Below are 20246 nucleotides of genomic sequence, written 5' to 3'. Positions count from 1 at the left end.
ACGATGGCTGAGTAGAGTTCGCCCGCCCAAGAGGGGCGCGGAGGGGCTGAGACCGTATCCCAGAGGTGCTCAGCCTAGGGTCTCCAGTACCAGGACGAGGGCGGGGCCCCTCTGGAACGCCAGCGATTGGATGCTCCCTAAGTCCCGCCTTCCCGGACCCTTTCCCTGAGGCCCCGCCCACAACGCCAGGCGCGCGCCTCGGGAGCCGGGAGGGGTCGGGGCGGCGGCGGCGGGAGGAGAGAGGTGAGGTTCCGGCACGCGCCCCACTCGCTGCGAGAGCGCGAACGGCGCGCTCCCGCGGCTCGCGTCGCCATCTTTTCCCCCCTCTGTCCGTCTGTCTGCTGTTGGCTTTGTCCGTCCGCCGCGCCGCCCCTCGCCTCCCCGCCGCCATCCCGGCCTGCAGCCACCCTCTGCCAGCCGGGGTCCGGTCCCGGAGAGCCCCGGCCCGGCTAGCCCGAGCTGCGGCCGGGGCCCATTGTCCCGCGGTCTGTCTGTCCGGAGGCGGAGCCCAGGGACGCGGAGCACCGAGGCAGCGGGTAAAGCGCCCCCGCACCGGGAGCCGGCAGCTGGTGTAGCTCCCGCCGCCCCGCGCCGCCGTCCGCCTTTTGTCTGCCGGCGCCTGGGGAGGGGTGGGCTCGGCGTAACTGCGGTGGCTGGGTGCGGGCCTCGCGGGCCGGTGTCTGACAGGCTGGGGTGGAGCTGGGGGAGGGGAGGATGGGCGTGGGAGAGCAGACGGGGCGGGGGGCACGGGCCGTCCTGGCGCGGGCGGGCGGAGGAGCTACTAAATTTAGATTTCAGAGAAGGCTGAGTGGTCGGAGTGTTGGTCCGAGCCGCTTCGGGAGACCTCTGACTCCAATCTAATACCTGGGATTTACCTGTGCTCCCGTTCGAGAAATCCGGAGGGGCCATCTCAGTTGATGGCACACACGAGTTCCAGCCCCTACCCTAGAGGATCCAGGGACAGTGAAACGGCTGTATGACCGACCACCTTCTCTCCTTTTTGGCAGATTCAAATCACTCGGATTCGGGCGAGTTTACTTTGCTCCGTGGGAACCTCACCAAAGCTGGAGGTGGGAATGCACTCTCTTTTCTTAAGGCTGGCCTTACACGAACACGTACACGCGCGCGCGCACACACACACACACACACACACACACACACACACACACACACACACACACAATCAATCTGTAGTGTATCCTGGAAGCTACATCCTAACACCTGTGGGAGAGCAAAGACAAGGATGGAAGGGGGTGGTGCACCCTCCCAATACTGTGGCTCTATAGATGACAAAACTGCTCCCTTTAAAAGTAGCAACCCTTGTAGGTCTGTCTGATCCTCAGTTAACCGTTCTTCCCATTCCAGTTTCCTTCCAGAAGAAGAGGTTCAGGCAGCTAGCTCTCCAGTTACATTCCTAGCTTAAGTTTCACATTTAGGCAACGCTGAAGCTAAAGGGGACCGTGTGACCTTTTAGACAACGTACCTACAGGTCTTGTTTTGTTTGTTTTAATAAGGTTGCTGCCTATAAAACTGACCTCAGATATTGTGCTGTTTGGGTCAGGAGTGTCCTTCCAGTGTCGTTTGTGTTTCTTATTTATTTTCAAGGGTTTCCCCCACCTCCAGACTTCTCTTTCTGGTGGGTGTGTTAATGATTGTGGCTTGGCTTTGTTTTGTGGGAGGGGAGGGTGTGTGTTTATTTTTCCTTTGATTCTTCAGGTGTGAAGTCCCATGAGGTACCATCTGGTCAGTTCCCCATTGGACCACTAGGAGGATGGAGAGAAACAGTGATCTGCCGCCTTTCTGAATATGCAGCTCGTCGCTGCATATTTAATCTCTTTGCCTGGTAGCTTTAGTATTGAACTTTTGTTCAGATAAAGCCTGACTTGGCATTCCTTCAAATAGACTTTATTATCTCTTTCTTAGAGCTTAATTCCTGATCTTCGTGGGGGTACATGAAGATGAGATTCCATTTGTTTATACAATAGAGAAGTGTAGGAAAATAAACAATCTGCTTTTCATTCAGCTTTCTACTTTGGGATTCCACAGACACAAAGAAAAGGATCTAAAGTGTGATGTTCATTCACAGCTTGTATTAAAATGTCTAGAAGGAATAAACCACGTGTAGCCATGCACATCTTTAATCTCACTAGTCAGAAGGCTGAGGCTAGAGGGTCATTTGAGGCCAGGGGTTTAAAGTTGATACACAATCTCCAAAAAGAGAGAAGACCGAGAAAAGGGACCACCCCCTACAGCTGGGGTGTAGCTTAGTTGGTGGAGTGCTTGTCCAGTATGCACACAGTCCTACCTAGCATGCACAAAGCTTTAGGTTCAGTCCCCAGCACCACATAAAACTGGGTAAGAAGGCAAATGCCTGTATTATTTTGAGACAGGAATATCAGAAATTCAAGGTCATTCTTTGCTACTTAACCTAGTTCAAGACCAGTTAAAAATATATGAGACTCATATTTCCAAGCAGGGAAAAAAAGAAGAAAAGCAAGATAATACTTACCCTTGGTATTAGCTATCAGTATGCTGCTGTCTAAAATTGTTTATTTCTATTGTACATATTAGGAGTTATTTTCCTTTTTTTAATTGAAGGTCTGAAAAGAAGTGTGTTTGGTATGCAGATATGATAGAAGACTGCCTGAAAGCTGCTTCCTTTGCCACTTCCTGTGGAGGCCTGTCTTTGCCATTTGCGGTTTCTTTCTTCTTTTGGTAAGGGGAGGCAGGATCTGATTACAGGTTTGAGGGCCTTTCTAGCTACATAGAGAAGTTAGTTGGATTAGCAGGTGAGTCTTCATTAACTAGAGTGCAAAGTACAACTAGTAGCTTCTCTTAAAGCAGTGGACTATGTAATTTCTATATGTGAGTGCAATTTAAGAAAGCAGGGACTGAAATTAATCGGGGAATGATTAAATGCACTTTTCACTTTGCATTTGTTCACTCTGGTGTCTGTCTGTCTGGTTCTGTGGTGTTGGGAATTGAATCCAGGGCCTGACACATGCTAAGCAAGTGCTCTGCTACCACATTATCACACCTCAGCCCTCACTCTGTCTTTTAAAGAAAAGGCCACAGCTTCTGCAACTAATCCATTCCAGAGCCTCTTATAGTGCTTATGGCTGAACCAGTCTTACAGTTAATCAGGAACCTTCGGGCCTAAGAATGTGCCTGCTCTGTTGTCAGAGAGGCAGACGCACATCTCTGCTGCTCTCCTCCCATAGGGAGCATTTCTCTTATTCCTTCTTGGTCCCCTTGCTACACAGCAGGATTGAGAAAAGGCAATAAAATTATGATCTTCCACCACCCCTCCAGAACATAGGAGGTGTTCCTCATTGGGAGACTGAATTAGTACTCCGCAATGTGGATGTCATCACTCTTCTGTTGAGAGCCTGTCTTAAGTGTAGAAGTTTGACTTGCTCTGGTGCCATCATGCTAGGTGCCTGGTAGTGTGTCTGCATTGCAGATAAGTGATACCTTTGTTACCTCTCAGCATTGTATCTCAGAAAACCATCTAGAGGTACAGATTGCAGGCCTTGACTTCCAGTTGCACATGTGACAAATCAGCTGCTACAGGTCTTTGTCATGCTTTTGCTTTCTCACATCTGGGAGTAATCCCTTTAATCCATATTAATTCTAACCTCGATTGCCTGAATATGCATCCTTTTCTGCTCTGTGATCTTGACTGACACTTAGTAGTGGTCTGGATTCCAAAGACAGCTTTAGAGCATCTCTTTAAGTCCTCTAAAAGTAGTCACCTCTTAAGCTTCTTGGGACCTTGACACTAGGTTAGAGATTGATTTACTTTTTTCATTTCATTAGCTCAGTTATTTATATCTGGTGAATTTTATATGCTCAAGGTATTTTTTAAATCTTTGAAATTTCTAATTTTGTAATTTCTGGGGATAATAACAGGCTAACTATCTTTTTTTATCTATTTTTATTTTTGCAGGTTAGCAGCATACAAGGAGGTAGTGACATTTCCAGTGGTGAAACTGGGAAAGACCAGAGCTTTTGTATCAGGGAAACATGTCCCGTAGGAAACAGACAAATCCAAATAAAGTTCACTGTGAGTACTGGGCTTTGTCTTCTGGAACCTGGGAAGATGAGGGTCAGAATGAAAGAGAAACCTAAATTTAGGGCGAGAGACCCACACTCATTTGTGGAAGAAAAGAAAGGGCTAAAGGCTTACATGTGTGAATTTGAAGTGTGATGTCTAACTTGTCTAAAGGGTATATGTACTATTCATTCTTAATATTAACAATTACAGGAAACTTATTTTGTGAAAATATTATGCTAAGTGTTGACTATAAAACAATATAACATAACTAAATTGTAATGCAGCTATATATAAACAAAGAAGAAACACACAAAACAAGCTAGTATATGCTATATACCTCAGACTATATATACCACAAAAGTTAAAAGTAGTTAGGACATGGGCCTGGAGAGATGGCTTAGCACTGATTGTTCTGCCAGAGGACCCAGGTTCAATTCCCAGTACCCACATGGCAGCTCACAACTGTCTGTAACTCCAGTTCCACGGGATCTGATACCCTCACACAGACATACACACAGGCAAAACACCAATGTGTATAAAAATAAATAAATCTTTAAAAAAAAAAGTAGTTAGGACGACCTGGGCAGTAATGGTGAATACCTTTAATCCCAGCACTAGGGAGGCAGAGGCAGGTGGATCTCTGTGAGTTTGAGGCCAGTCTGGTCTACAGAGCGAGTGCCAGGACAGCCAGGGCTGTTACACAGAGGAATCCTGTCTCAAAAAACAAAAAAACAAACAAAAAGGTAGGACAGCTTCACTGACTGTTGTAGCAGTAGAAGGCTTGATGGAAGAGGACCTATATCATGGACTTTAACAAGGCCTCAGAGGGTGAAAGGTGGATTTGGACAGAAAGAAAGGGATCTGTTAGAGAATAAAGAGACTTGTTGCAAGCAGAGTTTATTTGTTCAAAGTCACAGGCTATGTAACCTCAGAGTCAGACCCCATCCAGCTAAATTTCCAACTTGTGAAAGAGACTAAAACAAAGCTTAAGCAATGAAGAAAACGATCCACAACAGAAAGCTGATACTGGACAAGGGGTCCAATTTCCAACCCCAACAAGCAGCAGAACTTGGAAGCTTTGGCTACATGGTTCTGGCTTTAGAGTCAAGGACATAACTGAGGTTGTGGAATTTCCCTCAGCTAAGGAAAGCTCCTGAGGCCTGTCGTGTATCAGGGTGACCCTGCTACATTGTGAGAAACAGCAACAAAAAACAAAATCAAAACAAGTCTGGGAGATAGCTCAGTGGGCAAAGTGCTTTGCTGTACAAGCAAAAACAAAACAAAACTTAGGGGCCAATGAGATGATTCAGTGGGTAAAACGTACCTGCTTTGAAGGCTGATGACCTAAGATTGATCCCTAGGACTAGTATGGTGGAAGGGAAGAAACAACTCCTACATGTTGTCCTTTAGCCTACATATACACTCAGGTATGTGCTTACACACACACACACACACACACACACACACACACACACACACACACACACACACCCCACACCCCATTAAAAAAAAAGGCTAGGTATAGTGGTATGACTTTGTAACCCCAGTGCTGGGGGAAGAGGTAGAGACAGGAGGATTCTGAGGACTTGATGGAAGATAGTCTAGCTGGCACAGCAAGCTTTAGGTTCAGTGAAATACCCTGTCCAAGAAAAATGATATAGAGAGCAATAGAGGAAGACATTGACCTCTGGCCTCTACATACATGTGCATACGTACATACATTCACATACATACACACGAAAGAAAATAATTAGTTACTATCAGATTTGGGATAATTAACCACTTTCCTATAATTTGGGTAGAGGAACATTCTACATATTAGCAGGTACCCCTAACACCCAGCTACAGTCCCACCCTGTAAGACTTTCTTTTTAAAGCAATAAGTAAACAAAAACATTGGAGAGAATTGATTATGTGAGAAATTAAGATGACTGAAATTTTATTGAAAACAGTGTGACCAAAGACATTATGATAGCTTCGATATCTTAAATTAATAATATTGGGTAGCAAACCTTCATATGTAGTCATTGTTTAGGTCCCTGAAATGTTGAGTAAGATAGAACCAATTGAGTGCTTCCAGTTGTTATTCTGGGATAGGTAGATTTGCAGAGCTGCTTAAAATAAGGTGAATGATTTAGGAAGATTTAGAAGTGGATGCTGAAGTCAGGCACAGGTGGCACACGCCTTTAATCCCAACACTCAGGAGTTCAAGGCCAGCCTGGTCTACAGAGTGAGTTTTAGGACATCCAAGGCTACACAGAGAAATTCTGTCTCAGAAAAAAAAAAAAGTTGATGCTCAAACACAATAGTGTGGGAGCCGGGCGGTGGTGGAGCACACCTTTAATCCCAGCACTCGGGAGGCAGAGGCAGGCAGATCTCTGTGAGTTCGAGGCCGGGCTGGACCGACAGCCTCCAAAACAATACAGAGAAACCCTGTCTCATTAAAAAAAAACAAAAACAAAAAAACCATAGTGTGTGTGCCTGAATGTAGAGAACAAAGTAAAAGTGGGTAATTCTAGTTTTTTGACCACTTGAATCTCCTCTCATCTGACATAGAGCTAATCAGACACACTAAACTTAATGCTGCCTTTGTCTTAATAGTAAATACAATGAATTCAAAGTGTAGATTTGCATTTGAGCAGAGAAGTGAGTCTCATTACTTCAGCCTTTTGGAAAGGGTGGGTGGCCTGAAGCTAAAAGAGCTGGGCAGTGGTGGTGCACACCTTTGATCCCAGCACTCGGGAGGCAGAGGCAGGCGGAGCTCTGTGAGTTCAAGGCCAGCCTGGTCTACAGAGCGAGTTCCAGGATAGCCAAGACTGCACAGAGAAATCCTATCTCAAAAAAACCAAAAAAAAAAAAAAAAAAAAAAAAAAAGAATCCCAGAGACTGACATGGCTTGATGGTAAAATACTTGCTTATGAATGCTCTATGTTATCCCCAATACAAAAAAAAAAAGAGAGAGAGAGAGAGAGAAAGAGGGAAAATGGAAAATATTTAATTAAATGTCACTATAAAATTAGGGATATAGCTCAGTTGATAAGAGTGCTTGCCTGTCATGCATAATACCCTGATTTGAGCTTCAGCACAGTGATAACCCATAATCTTAATACTGGGAAGGGTGAAGACAGTAGGCTCCAGAGCTCAAAGTCATCCTTGGCTTCACAACAAGTTTGAGCTGGTGTGAAATGCTTAAGACCCTGTTTTTGTTTTTTTAATCTTTAAATTTTTATGTGTATGGGTATTTTGCTTATATACCTGTGGCACCACATACATGCCTAATGCCCACAGAGGCCAGAAGAGGGCATCAGATCCCTGGAACTGAAGTTAACAAACAGTTGTGAGCTGTTAGGTGGGTGTTCCCATTGAATCTCTGGAAGAGTAGCCAGTGGTTTTAACCACTGAGCCATTTCTCCAGCCTTGAAACCCTGCCTTAAAAAAAAAACTTGCATGGTGATAGCCAGACAGTATTTTAGCACACACTTTGTTTGCATATTTAATTTATCCAGACAGCCCATTCCCATCTCCTTAGCAGACTCAATGCAAAATTTTAGAATTAAAACTCCAGAATTACTCACTATAGAGAAACTGCTGCTGGACTGAAACCTTGTGTTTTAGACCTTCTGCTATACCTGCTTTTCCATTTCTCCCCTTTCTGAGTACACGTCCGTCAACTGTCTGGAGAATTTGAATGTGTGGTCCTGTGTATTACTCATATTTCATGTGGTGGAATCAAGGAAGCCACCAAGAAAAAGGCTTTCCTTAAGACACTTTTTTTTTGTTTTTTTGTTTTTTGTTTTTTCGAGACAGGGTTTCTCTGTGGCTTTGGAGGCTGTCCTGGAACTCACTCTGTAGACCAGGCTGGCTTCGAACTCACAGAGATTCGCCTGCCTCTGCCTCCCGAGTCCTGGGATTAAAGGCGTGCTCCTTAAGACACTTTTGCTTTCAGATTGCGATATCCCGAGAGATGAAAAGGTGTCAAAGTCCTTTCTTTTCTGAGAAGCCAAGGAGCTTTGTCTCAGTTCATGCGGCTAGCACTCCTGGGCTGTAAGTGCTGTTCCCGACATAGGCAGCACCTGTGTTACACGGAGTGCCAGCTGGGAAGGCGTCCGAAGCACCCTTCTCCCAGCACTGCTGCTTCTGAACAGACGTCTGCTCCCTTAGAGAACGTTCAACTATGTGATCTCAAACCCAAAATTGCATTTACTAAACTGTACTAAGGACCTAAGGGAAAAAAGCAAATCTTTGTCCTTCTAAGACTTTTACCTTGGTCTTTTCATCTTTTTCCAAACTGGCTTTCACGCCCTCGTTCCTCACTAGTCTGAATCCCAAGGCAAAAGTGAGAGAAAAACTTTGCATTTCATAGTAAGTTTAAAAAGACAAAAACAAAAGAGAGAAAAGAGTACCTGGATATTATTGGGGAACCTGGCTATTAATAGGCAGATAAATGCCCACATTTAATAAGGTGACTTAATTCTACATTATAAAAATAGGTAATGCTAGAACATTTCTTAATCACTAATATTTGTGTGTATCGTACTTGAATTAACATGTATAACATTTAAGACGTTTCACATGTTTTGTTTTGTGTATGGGGTGGGGAGGGCGTGCCACAGCACACATGAAGATCAGAGGACAGCTTCCAACCGTGAATTCTCTCCCTCAACCATGTAGACTCCGGGATTGAACTCAGGCATGGTGGAGAGTGCCTTTACCCGCTGAGCCGCCTCACCAGCTCCAGTGTAACATAATTTCTGGCAGCTTTCACTACTTTCTCTCCAAAGGGTAATTCTAGACAGCTGAATTTGGAGACTAGGTTAAAGTGATTACTAGAAAAATCATTGACAAGATTCTTAGGAAGTTTGATAAAATCCCTTTTAAGATTTAAAAATACTTTAGTATTATTTTATGGTACTATTTAAAATAGGAACAGCCTTAAAGATTAATATTTATTTTAGGCTTTCCCATAGTCAGGAATGGAATAAAAGAGTAGGTTGTATTTCTACACTACTGAAAAATATAATGTATTTCAAATTCCCTAGCTGGAGTTGCCAGCAAGAATCTTAGGGAAGTCATATTGAAGAAATTCCATTCTTGTCTGTAAAAGTCTGAATATTTAAACTTAATAGACAAAACTAAATTCTGAGTTCATATTAATAAAGATTAAACTGATTACTGGTTCATTTTAAAAGATGCATCTGTTTTTAGATATCTTTTAAAACTTAATTTTATGTTTATGAGTATTTTGCCTTGCATGTCTAGTTTCCATGGCAGAAGTGGGCATTGGATCTCTTGGAATCAAAGTTACAGATGGTTGTGAGCCACCATGTGGGTGCTAGGAGTTGGCTTGCACCCTCTGGAAGAGCAGCTAATGCACTTAACTATTGAGCCATCTCTCCAGCTTCCTTTTACGTGTCTTTTTACTGGTACAATGTGCAGAAATGTGATCAAATCTTTTTTTGATTCATTGCTAACATGTTATAAAAATCTAAGTTTTCTTACAAACCTGAAGTGTTATTGATGAGAATTAGTGACAGTACATGCCAGTATATAATTCATTCCTTAGTGCCAGATCGGTCTCTGGCCCTTAGATCCAAAGACATGAACTAGCCTAGAAGCATTCAGTAACAATTGCAGTTGGCCATTGCTTTGTTGTTACAGTGGAATCAACATGGAAAATGAAATACTTTACTTTTGCAGAGAAGGGAGAGCACTCCTTACAATTTACTTTTTACTTTCTTTAGCTTTAACTTAAAGCCCATGTGTTACTTTAGAAATTGTGAACACATGTTGGCCATGGTGATGCACACCTTTAATCCCACCACTCAGGAGGCGAGGCAGGTGTCTACTTAACAAATTCCAGGCTAGCCTGTTCCAGCCAGAGCTACATAGAGAGACCCTATCTCAGAAAACAAAAACATAGCCGGGCGTTGGTGGCTCACACCTTTAAACCCAGCACTCAGGAGGCAGAGGCAGACAGATCTCTGTGAGTTCAAGGCCAGCCTGGTCTACAGAGCGAGTTCCAGGACAGCCTCCAAAAAAAATACAGAGAAACCCTGTCTCAAAATCAAAACAAAAAAAACTTGTGAACACTGTCTTAAAGCAACTTACTTTTCCTTTTTCTTGGGTTCTGTATACCTAGGAATACACTCTCCACCTCCATTCTTACCCACAAGATGAGTCATAATTGCCATAATGTCAGTTTCTCTAATCCAGGCATAATGACTCATGACAACGGTATCAGAACTCTGTTTTTCCTTTTGTCATACTGTGGCCTTGAAAACATTTCAATATTTGAATTGTTGCATGATATGGAGATAACAACAATACTATGATCAGAGCCAGTCTTACCACACAGAGACAAGTATTTGTTGTTAGCAGACCTACTGTAAAGCCCCTGTAATATTGAATTCATACCTCCATTGGCAGCACATGGGAAGTGTGGATTTTAGGGGATAGGGTTATAGCTCAGTATATTTTTAGCATGTATAAGGCCCTAGGGTTAAGAGGAACAGACACTAAAGATGAAGAAATGGGGCCCAGGAAAGACATATAATTGTACAAACCTCAATATTTGGTTTCACTATAGACTTCCCTTAGCTTTCTTCTGCTTTTAAAAAATGATTTATATTTAATTGTGTGTTTGTGTGTATGTACATATGAGTGCAGATATTTATGGAGGCCAGAGGTGCTGTATTCCTTGAAGCTGTAATTATAGGCAGCAGTAAGCCTCTGATATGGGGACTGGGAACTAAACTCTGCAAGAGCAATAAACACTTTATTAGTGAGCCATCCCTCCATCATCTCTGGTTATCTTCTTAACAACATATAGGTAGTATGGATATACGGTAGGTAGGTAGGTAGGAAGGAAGGGAGGGAGGGAGGGAGGGAGGGAGGAAGGAAGGAAGGAAGGAAGGAAGGAAGGAAGGAAGGAAGGAAGGAAGGAAAGATACCTACCATATAAAGAATCCAGGTGAGGGGACCAGCAAGATGCTAGGTGGGCAAAAGTGCTTGTTGTGCTCTCACATCATATCTTGAGTTCAATCCCCAGAACCCACAAAATTGTCTTCTGTCCTCTGTATATTCACCATGTACATCTATAACTCCCCACACACAAATAATAAAAAAAGTAAATTTAAGAGAGAGAATTAAGGTGAGGACTATATAATAGAATATAGTAGCACTTAAGGATTATTTGCTGAATGAGTGACCAAGTAAATCATTTGGAGCTGACCCCTCCTCAGTTTTTACACTGACCAAGGAACAAGTTCCACATCATTGTCTCCCCAAACTTAGCCTGTTTAGTATCCTTTCCCTTTTCAGTAAGAAAAGATCCTGTTCTGTAGTCAAACATCTCACCGAAGCTTTTGATTATTCTCCCTTGCTGACTAGGGAATTGGGCCTATAGTTTCCATTCTCACTGAGATAAGAGAAACCTAACTCTCTTTTCTCTCTATGCCTAGTCATTTGGAAACTAAAAAGCACTCAAAGGTTAACTCTCCAATAACATGGATCTGGGGCAGAGCTCATGAAAAGTAAATGCAAAATCAGGGATGGTCTAGTGTTGCTGGATACTTTATGCAAAAACAAAAGCCACTCTGACCCAAGGAGACTTGGATACGTAGTATTTGTTGTAAGTTAGTTGGTATGTTTCAATCAAGGATTAGTTTTAGTGAGTTAGAATATTATCTGTTCTTTTGCTACCCATCCCATCGGTTACTCAGCCAGTCATGTTTATTATGGCTAATTCTGATAGACATTAGAGAAAGGCAAGAAGAATGTTCAAAACGTCTTGGAATGAATGAAAAAGGTGGGATTGGAGGTTAATTAGGGATTACTTGAAGCATTGTGTGTAGTCTGAAATAGAATGAATTGGGGCTGTGATGATGTAAGGTTTAGAGATTTTTACCCACTTCATTGCCCTGCCTCTATCCCATCACTTTACCTCTTCTTACCTCTATATCTCCCCCATCCTGATGGAAGGTTGCAAGGAATTGAGATTCTGCAGTTAACGTTTGTAAACTTGTAATTAATCAACTTTTCAAGGGCTGGAGAGATGGCTCAGTGGTTAAGAGCACGGACTGCTCTTCTAGAGGACTTGGGTTCAATTTCCAGCACCCACATGGCAGCTAACAGCTGTTTAACTCCACGATCTGACACCCACATACAGACATACATACAGGAAGAACACCTGTGCAAATAAAATAAAAATTCAAATAATCATCCTTTCAAGGCTCAAGAATAAGAAAGATTTCAAATAGCTTATTGCCCAGGAAGAGCAGCTTCACTGTTGGAGATAGTAGCATGACTTAGAGATGAGTGACCCCACCAGAGGGTATCTGCCTGTTTCCTACCTTTGAATGGTCTGACCTCCCAACTAGTTTGTCTAGGCATGTATTGCCCAACTGGTGGCCTGACTGTTTTTCTTTGTGACCACCAGGGGATCAAGTATTTGCTGGGTTAGAAGAACAAGCCCGACAAGCGATGATGAAAACCGATTTTCCTGGAGACCTTGGCAGTCAGCAACAAGCTATCCAACAACTAAGAGATCAGGACTCCAGTAGCAGTGAGTTCTGCACCTTCTGGTAATGACTCAGGGCAATGGGAGAAGAACTAACAGAGTGTATACTCTGGGGATTGTGTGTGGGGGTTGGGAGGAAGCTCTAAGAAGATGTGTGGATCCCCAGTGTCTGAACATGTTTATTCAGAGAAAGAGAGGACAGGTTGGCTTGTCATTCTTATAACTCATGGATTCTAGTAATCGACATAGTGTCATATGCAGATAGGTTTGTGGTGGTTGTGAACTAGGACATTCTAATATAGAAACAGGTAGTGTTAAGACAGCTCATGGGCCAGGTAAAATAATAAAAAAATTAAAATTGAAAAAAAAAAAAGCTGGGCATTGGTGGTGCATGCCTTTAGTCCCAGCACTCGGAAGGCAGAGGCAGGCGGATCTCTGTGAGTTCGAGGCCAGCCTGGTCTACAGAGCGAGTTCCAGGACAGCCTCCAAAACAATACAGAGAAACCCTGTCTCAAAAAAAAAAAAAGAAAAGAAAAGGAAAACAAAAAGGCTAGAGAAATGGCTCAGCCATTAAAGGCTATGCTCACACCAAAAAAGAAAAAAATTCCTTTGCTTAGGTCTATTTATTAATAAAATATAAGAGTGGCATTGAATTCTTGCTTGAGGTCCTAGTTTTAATGTTGCATGGGTTTGCTTAGTGATGAGATTATGTAGTATATAAAAATGCTGAAGTCCAGGTCTTCCCACACCATATCCCTTACAAGGTCAAAAAATATTTTAGTAATGCTGAGTGGTGGTGATATGCATTTTTAACCCCAGAGCTTAGGAGGCAGAGGCAGGTGGATCTCTGAGTTTAAGGCCAGACTGGTCTATGGAGCACATTCCAAGAAATGAACTCTAGAATTTCTAGAAACCCTATGGGACACAGCACTTCCTTAATAAGTAAGAGTAGACATCTGCAGGCATCTAGTAGGCTACTATTCCAAAGAGCTACACCATACTTCTTGACAACATACTTTGAAAAAGTTCCTGACAGAGATATTCAGATAATTGACAAGTTACGAAAGTATATTTTATTCAGCAGTGCCGTAGATGAAGCTTACAAATGTTCCACACTGGATGCTGGTGAGAAAATATGGTGTGATCTAATCTGTGCCAACCCTTCATAATTGAGATGGACTCAAGTGAAATAAAGCTTTTAGGAAAACACACCATACTCTTCAGCACCCAGATATAGTCTCCCATATGTCAAGCACATCCAGTATAGACACATATGGGTGATCTGGTAGGAATTTGTCAATAAAGAAAATTTAACCCAGTTTTGTGTAGAAAGAAGTTATCTTACACTGTGGATTTAGAAATTATGCAGAACAGTAGGGAGATGAGTAGCACTGTTAGCAGGGAAATGTGAGTCCAGCTGTACATGCAGAGCATGGTGAGACGCTACTGACAGGGGAGTCCGGAGTCCAAGCAGAGTGGGAGGGCTGTCTGCCCACGACTGACAGCTTCCCTGGCTGTGGCCTCCCCTGTGATCTTTAAAACACCGACACAGAATCCTTGAGCTCTTTTTCCCTCTATTGTACAGACAACAGGCAAAATCAGCTCATACATGCCATGCACATTCATTAGCCACAGGTAGATTACACCACAACCACATCCTTCCCTCCCAAACTAAAACAGACCCAGTTACTCATGTCTAAGGTGAAGAATGAGACTTCCCTCCACTTCTTTCATATTTTGTTATCCATTAGATAAGCCAAAGAACCAACTGAAACAGTAGATTTATTTAGTTTAAAATGTGCGTTACTAGTAGATTAAGAACAGAGTGGGGCAGGGTGGTGGTGGCGCACGTCTTTAATCCCAGCACTCGGGAAGCAGAGGCAGGCAGATCTCTGTGAGTTTGAGACCAGCCTGGTCTACAGAGCGAGTTCCAGGACAGCCTCCAAAACAATACAGAGAAACCCTGTCTTGAAAAAATAAACAAAACAAAGAGTAGACAGGTGAGCATAGTGGTACATGCCTTTGATCCTAACTCTCAAGAGGTAGAAACAGGCAGATCTCTGAATAGAGTTCCAGGATAGCAGGACTGTACAGAGAAGCCCTGCGTTGGGAAGCTGGAGCAAGAGGACCATGCTCTTGAAGACAGCCTTTTTGTTGCACAGTAAAATCATCTCTAAAAAGAAAGAAAGGAAACCAGGATAAACTTGAATACCTTCCACCCTAATAAATATAAACTGCCCAAGGTTGGTTGCTATGCTAATTCCATTTTTCCACTGTAATGTATAGCTATTTCCCTATAAACTGACACAATTTTAAACTAACTTATTTTTATATCCGCATTGATAAGAGGAAATAAAATTTTGTTATTATTTCTGGAAGTATGTACTGATGTCTGTTGTGAGAGAAGAGATTAGTAGTCTTGGGTAGAATTGTCTTTGACAGCACTGAGATATTGTGCAAGTAACTATAGACACAAGTAAGTAATCAGGAAGAGATGTTGCTGAGTCAGATTGTGTGTTGTGGGAATGTGTTTGGTGTGATGTGCTTAGGGAAGTATGGTCTCAAGTGTAAGATATTTGAGAACCATAAATAATTATTTTGCTAGGCATATTGGGAGACAGAGGCAGGAGGATCAAAAATTCAAGATCATCCTTGAATGTATAGTCAGACTGAAGCCAGCCTGGGCTATGTGAGACCTGTTTCGTAAACAATTATTTTTATGGTAGTTATTATTTAGTGGCTAGTTACCATTTCTAGTGTAGATTTGCCTCACATTTTCCTTTCAGTGTGTAGGTGGTATAATGAATGGCAGTCATAGCTGGTTTCTATTCACCATGATTTGTGCCCACTAAGCACTTATGCAAACTGTACAACCTGAAGTCTGAAAATGGTTTTTTTCATTGTAGCTGCAAACCCTGGAGTGGACAGCAGCTCAGGATGTATTCCTGTAAAACTCAGAACAAGTGACCAGTTTATGTGTTCCAGGTGACAGTGAAGGTGATGAAGAGGAGACCACACAAGATGAAGTCTCTTCTCACACGTCAGAGGAAGATGGTGGGGTAGTCAAAGTGGAAAAAGAATTAGAAAGCCCAGAGCAGCCTGTTGGTAGTGGGAATGAAGCAGTAGAGCATGAGGCAAGTGGCAAGCCGTCCTCGTCACAACAGCCTTCTCTCCCACCCACCCCAAGCCCGTAAACGCTCTCACTTCTTTGCAAGCAGAGCAGCCACCTTAGCCAAGTGAGAAGTACTTTAAGAGGCACTCTGGGACGGCTCTCAGGGATAAGTCCGAGGCAGTGTCCTGTGGAATCAGCTTCCAGCTAAATTGTTCCCCGAGTATTCCTGCAAGGAACATGCAGAAGGAAAGCTAACTCAGGGTAGCAAGTTTGAAAATGTAGTTCCTTTCAAACAATTCTTTATGCTTCAGTCCATACTGGGAAGTGAAGATAACACCTGGTATGGGTCTTTATGGAGAGGGTGGGGCAGGGAAGAGACTGGTGAGGAGTCTTCATGACTTGCCTGTTTGATGGATTTGCAGGTCACAGAAAGCCTAAACTCTGACCCCTTGCTTGAACTCTGCCAGTGTCCCCTCTGCCAGCTTGACTGTGGGAGTCGGGAGCAGCTGATTGCACATGTGTACCAGGTATAGAATGGGGAGGGGGAGTTCTGGGACTGAGTGCCAGGGGTTTAGATCTCAGGTGCTGCAGTGGCCTTTGCCTCTGGCAAAAGCAGTTCAGGTGGCTGGTTCTACTAGGATTCATTCCACCCTTCAGAACAGCTTAGAAAACAATGGTGATATATGGGTTAAATAGGGTCTGAGGTCCCAGAAAGATACACTTTGGAAATTAAGTATCATGATACTATATTCTTAAATTAATACATTTAGTAGTGAAATAGAAACTGACTTCTATTAACAGTGATGACTTTTAGAGGGGGTAGGGCTAACATAAATGGTATAATGTGAGCCAACAAGGCACCTACCACCAAACCTTATGACCTGAGTATACTCCCCAGGACCCACACAGCAGAAGGAGAACTGATTGCCATTTGTTATCCTCTGACCTACACACACACATAACTGTGCCATGTGCAGGGTATACTACAGGCACACAAAATAAATAAAATGCACAACGACATATTAGGGAAAACAGACCTTCCTATCCTAATCCAATTAATAATGTACCTATTCCCAATGGTCTGTATTTATGAGACACCACTACACAGGATAGCCCAGGTTATACCAAGCTTTATAGATTGTACCTATAAAGATAGTTGGTTCATTAGAAGTATTTCTTCAGCCCGGGCATTGGTGGCGCACACCTTTAATCCCAGCACTTGGGAGGCAGAGGCAGGTGGATCTCTGTGAGTTCGAGGCCAGCCTGGTCTACAGAGCTAGTTCCAGGACAGTCTCCAAAACAATACAGAGAAACCCTGTCTCGAAAAACCAAAAAAAAAAAAAAAAGAAGAAGTATTTCTTCAGCCTGGTGGTGGTGCTACACACCTTTAGTTCCAGCACTTGGGGGGCAGAGGCAAGTGGATCTCTGAGTTTGAGGCCAGCCTGGTCTATAGAACAGCCAGGGGTACAGAGTGAGTTCCCAGATAGTCAGGTTTACCCAGAGAAACCCTTTCTTGAAAAACCAACAACAACAAAAAGAATTTCTTCAGAGGGCTGAGGAAAGGCAGGCCATCATACCTGTTACAGACTACTACTCCTATCCAGCTCCTTCACTGTACTCTTAAAATGCACTTGTTACTATATAATATGAGCCAGGAAAGCCAAAACTATCAAGAACATGAATCTCTCTCAGGCTCTGAGGAGGATTCTGGAACCCCATTATTCTTCAAGCCATTCATATGTCCCAGAATATAGGCAGAATTCACAATAATAAAAAATGATCAGTGGTCTGAATGGCTAAACAAATAGTTGCAAGTCTCTCATTCTAAGGGAAAAAAGGAAAGGGTGCAGATTGTCCTGGAGGTTAACACAAAATTAACAGATTAAGGCTTTGTTTTACAGCATACTGCAGCAGTGGTGAGTGCCAAGAGTTACATGTGCCCTGTCTGCGGACGGGCCCTTAGCTCCCCAGGGTCCTTGGGTCGCCACCTCCTTATCCATTCGGAAGACCAGCGGTCTAACTGTGCTGTGTGTGGAGCCCGGTTTACTAGTCATGCCACTTTTAACAGGTTAGTAGAACACCTAACCCTGTGCTAAGAGCAAGTTACTGGGTATAAGATGCTGTTTTCCCAGGTCAAAAGAAAGACTAGAGATAAGTAACGCAAAAGAGCTGATAGAACAATCTGGAAATACAAGTAATGAGACCAGGAGATAGGCTAAGCAGTATGCACTAGATATCCCTCAGGGGAAATGAATTGCTTTTCTTTCCCTATCAGAGTATTTCCAACTAGAAAGTGATGCAGAGACACAAGAACATTGATGATAAAGGAAGCAGAAGTTGCAGTATGCTGAGAGGATCCTGATGTGAGGACACACTGCCATGCTCTAGGAAGACTCAAACTCTGTCCTCATCCCATTGCTTTGGTTGTACAGTACACAAGCTACTTTTCCCTGTGGCCAGTGCCAGGCAGGAGGAAGTAAAGCAGTGAATCGAATCTGCTAAAGGAAACCTCTACCTCCAGGCCCCTTCATTCACACAGTAGGCCCAGCCCTGCTCAGCACCTACAAGCCAATTAATGCCTTTCCTGCTTTGCCTTGTAGGGGTTACTCTGGGTAGTTTTCAATGGCAGGTGGATCAGTTGCTAATTCAAAGTGGGTCTTAAATTTCGTAGACACCCTAGTCCGAAGAAGAGAAGGGGTCTTCCAGGCATTCAAACCACCCCTCATAGTGGTGGACTTGGAACAGTTTGACTAGTGGTTATGGGGTAAGTCAGTTACCTGGGTCCCTGAGGCTTGCTACACAGAAATACTAACCATCAAAAATCTTGGTTTCCCAGTGAGAAACTTCCTGAAGTACTTAATATGGAATCCCTACCCCAAGTCCACAGTGAGGGCACCTCCAGTGCTGAAGGGAAGGACATTGCTTGTAGTCCTCCAGTATACCCTGCTGGAATTCTGCTTGTGTGCAACAACTGTGCTGCCTACCGCAAGTTACTGGAAACACAGACCCCCAATGTACGCAAGTGGGCCCTCCGTCGACAGAATGAACCTTTGGAAGTACGCCTACAACGACTTGAACGAGAACGTACAGCCAAGAAGAGTCGGCGAGACAATGAAACCCCAGAAGAGCGGGAGGTAAGACGAATGAGGGACCGTGAAGCCAAGCGCCTGCAACGCATGCAGGAGACTGATGAGCAGCGAGCTCGCCGGCTACAGCGAGACCGTGAGGCCATGAGGCTAAAGCGGGCCAATGAAACCCCAGAGAAGCGGCAGGCCCGACTCATCCGAGAGCGAGAGGCTAAGAGGCTCAAGAGGAGACTGGAGAAAATGGACATGATGTTGCGAGCTCAGTTTGGTCAGGACCCCTCTGCCATGGCCGCCTTAGCAGCTGAAATGAACTTCTTCCAGTTGCCTGTGAGTGGGGTAGAGTTGGACAGCCAGCTTCTGGGGAAAATGGCCTTTGAAGAACAGAACAACAGCTCTCTGCACTGAACCACACCCTCCTGCCTGACCTCCCATCCACTCCAGCCCACAGGGATCAGTGCTGCTGTCACCCAGGAGGCCACAGACCTTGCTGCCACAGGCAGGCCCAGGTTGGTTGCAGGGAAACCTGTGCACTCTGCCTGTGGGACCATGATGGGATCAGGATGGACCCAGCTCAAGGCAGCTCTGGACAAGGAGCAGGCACTCCAGAAACCTGGACTCCTCAGCCCATTGTGGCAGGCCAGGGTTAAGGGACTGTAGGACCCCAGTACAGTCCATGAAGCTGTGAGGGCAAATAAATTAATTTTCTCTTTACTGGCCTTTGGCTCTTTTGTCTCATTTCTGTTTCATCTAATGAATTGTGCTAGCAAAGAACTTGATGGGAATTTTCAGCTAGTGACTTCTGGTGGCTTGTTCTTTTCTGAGGCAGAAGGCTCTACAACTTAGGCTAAGCAGAGGACCATAGGTGAGATCAAGTCAACTGTGATAAAGACTAGAGCAGAACAACACTCACCCTTGCAGTTTGACTACCATGCTATGGAGGAGATGAGAGCTGCTCAATTTCTGTTTCTGTGCTGGCACAAGAACAAGCATAGAACTTTCCTTAGCTTGCATCAAAGGTTATGTACCATCTGGATATTTATAGATCTTGAGGTCCAGAAGGATGTGCTCTAGTTAAATTGCTGCCAGAAAAATAACTATGCCAGGAATGTGGACCTTTTCCAATGTAACAGACATTTGGACTCCTCTCCCACCTCTGTAGGTCTAAGGCTGTTTAAAAGTGTCAAACTACTCTCAACAAACTAGGGTTAAGTCCTACCTGACTGCTGGAAAATACTCTTAATTACATTGAAAAGAAATTAAGTACTTAATTGATCCAAACGCCTTTCACAGAGTTCCATATTTCAAATAACTGGATGCACTCTGTCCCAAGGAATACTTTGGCACTTAATATGGCTTATCCAATTATTTCCACAACATTCTGAATTAGTACAAATTCAGGAATTAGATGTATGGGTTCAAAACCCCAGCTCAGTGGTTGGTTGCCTAACAGGCTGGGGCCCCAGGTTTGATTCC

At 43.8% G+C, this 20246-nt stretch overlaps 1 protein-coding gene across 4 annotated transcripts; it reads left to right on the top strand.

The window, feature by feature from the left end:
* Window positions 1–224: 224 nt before the first annotated feature.
* Window positions 225–19489, top strand: Znf821 (zinc finger protein 821). Of its 4 annotated transcripts, none has more exons than XM_013115694.3 (9): window positions 225–243; window positions 1008–1070; window positions 2599–2715; window positions 3950–4066; window positions 12495–12620; window positions 15561–15709; window positions 16110–16214; window positions 17589–17755; window positions 18524–19489. In XM_013115694.3, exons 4-9 carry the CDS (start codon window positions 4027–4029, stop codon window positions 19176–19178), a joined length of 1242 nt encoding a protein of 413 aa, XP_012971148.1. In that variant the 5' UTR covers window positions 225–243; window positions 1008–1070; window positions 2599–2715; window positions 3950–4026; the 3' UTR covers window positions 19179–19489. The 4 variants fall into 4 exon arrangements, with proteins under 4 accessions (XP_012971148.1, XP_012971149.1, XP_040593037.1 ...); XM_040737103.1 differs by lacking the exon at window positions 225–243 and adding an exon at window positions 273–536; XM_013115695.3 differs by lacking the exon at window positions 2599–2715.
* The last annotated feature ends 757 nt before the right edge of the window (window positions 19490–20246 follow it).

This window comes from Mesocricetus auratus, unplaced genomic scaffold (assembly GCF_017639785.1).
Source record: "Mesocricetus auratus isolate SY011 unplaced genomic scaffold, BCM_Maur_2.0 Super-Scaffold_6723, whole genome shotgun sequence".
NCBI classification, from domain to species: Eukaryota; Metazoa; Chordata; class Mammalia; order Rodentia; family Cricetidae; genus Mesocricetus; species Mesocricetus auratus.
This window is presented reverse-complemented; position numbering and strand designations above follow the sequence as displayed.

Excerpts from the sequence above, each read along its gene's own strand:
- Znf821 (XM_013115695.3), top strand. The coding sequence starts at position 4,027 with ATGTCCCGTAGGAAACAGACAAATCCAAATAAAGTTCACT. Across the intron at positions 12,621-15,560 it reads AGATCAGGACTCCAGTAGCA|GTGACAGTGAAGGTGATGAA; the intron begins GTGAGTTCTGCA and ends TATGTGTTCCAG. Across the intron at positions 16,215-17,588 it reads TGATTGCACATGTGTACCAG|CATACTGCAGCAGTGGTGAG; the intron begins GTATAGAATGGG and ends TTTGTTTTACAG.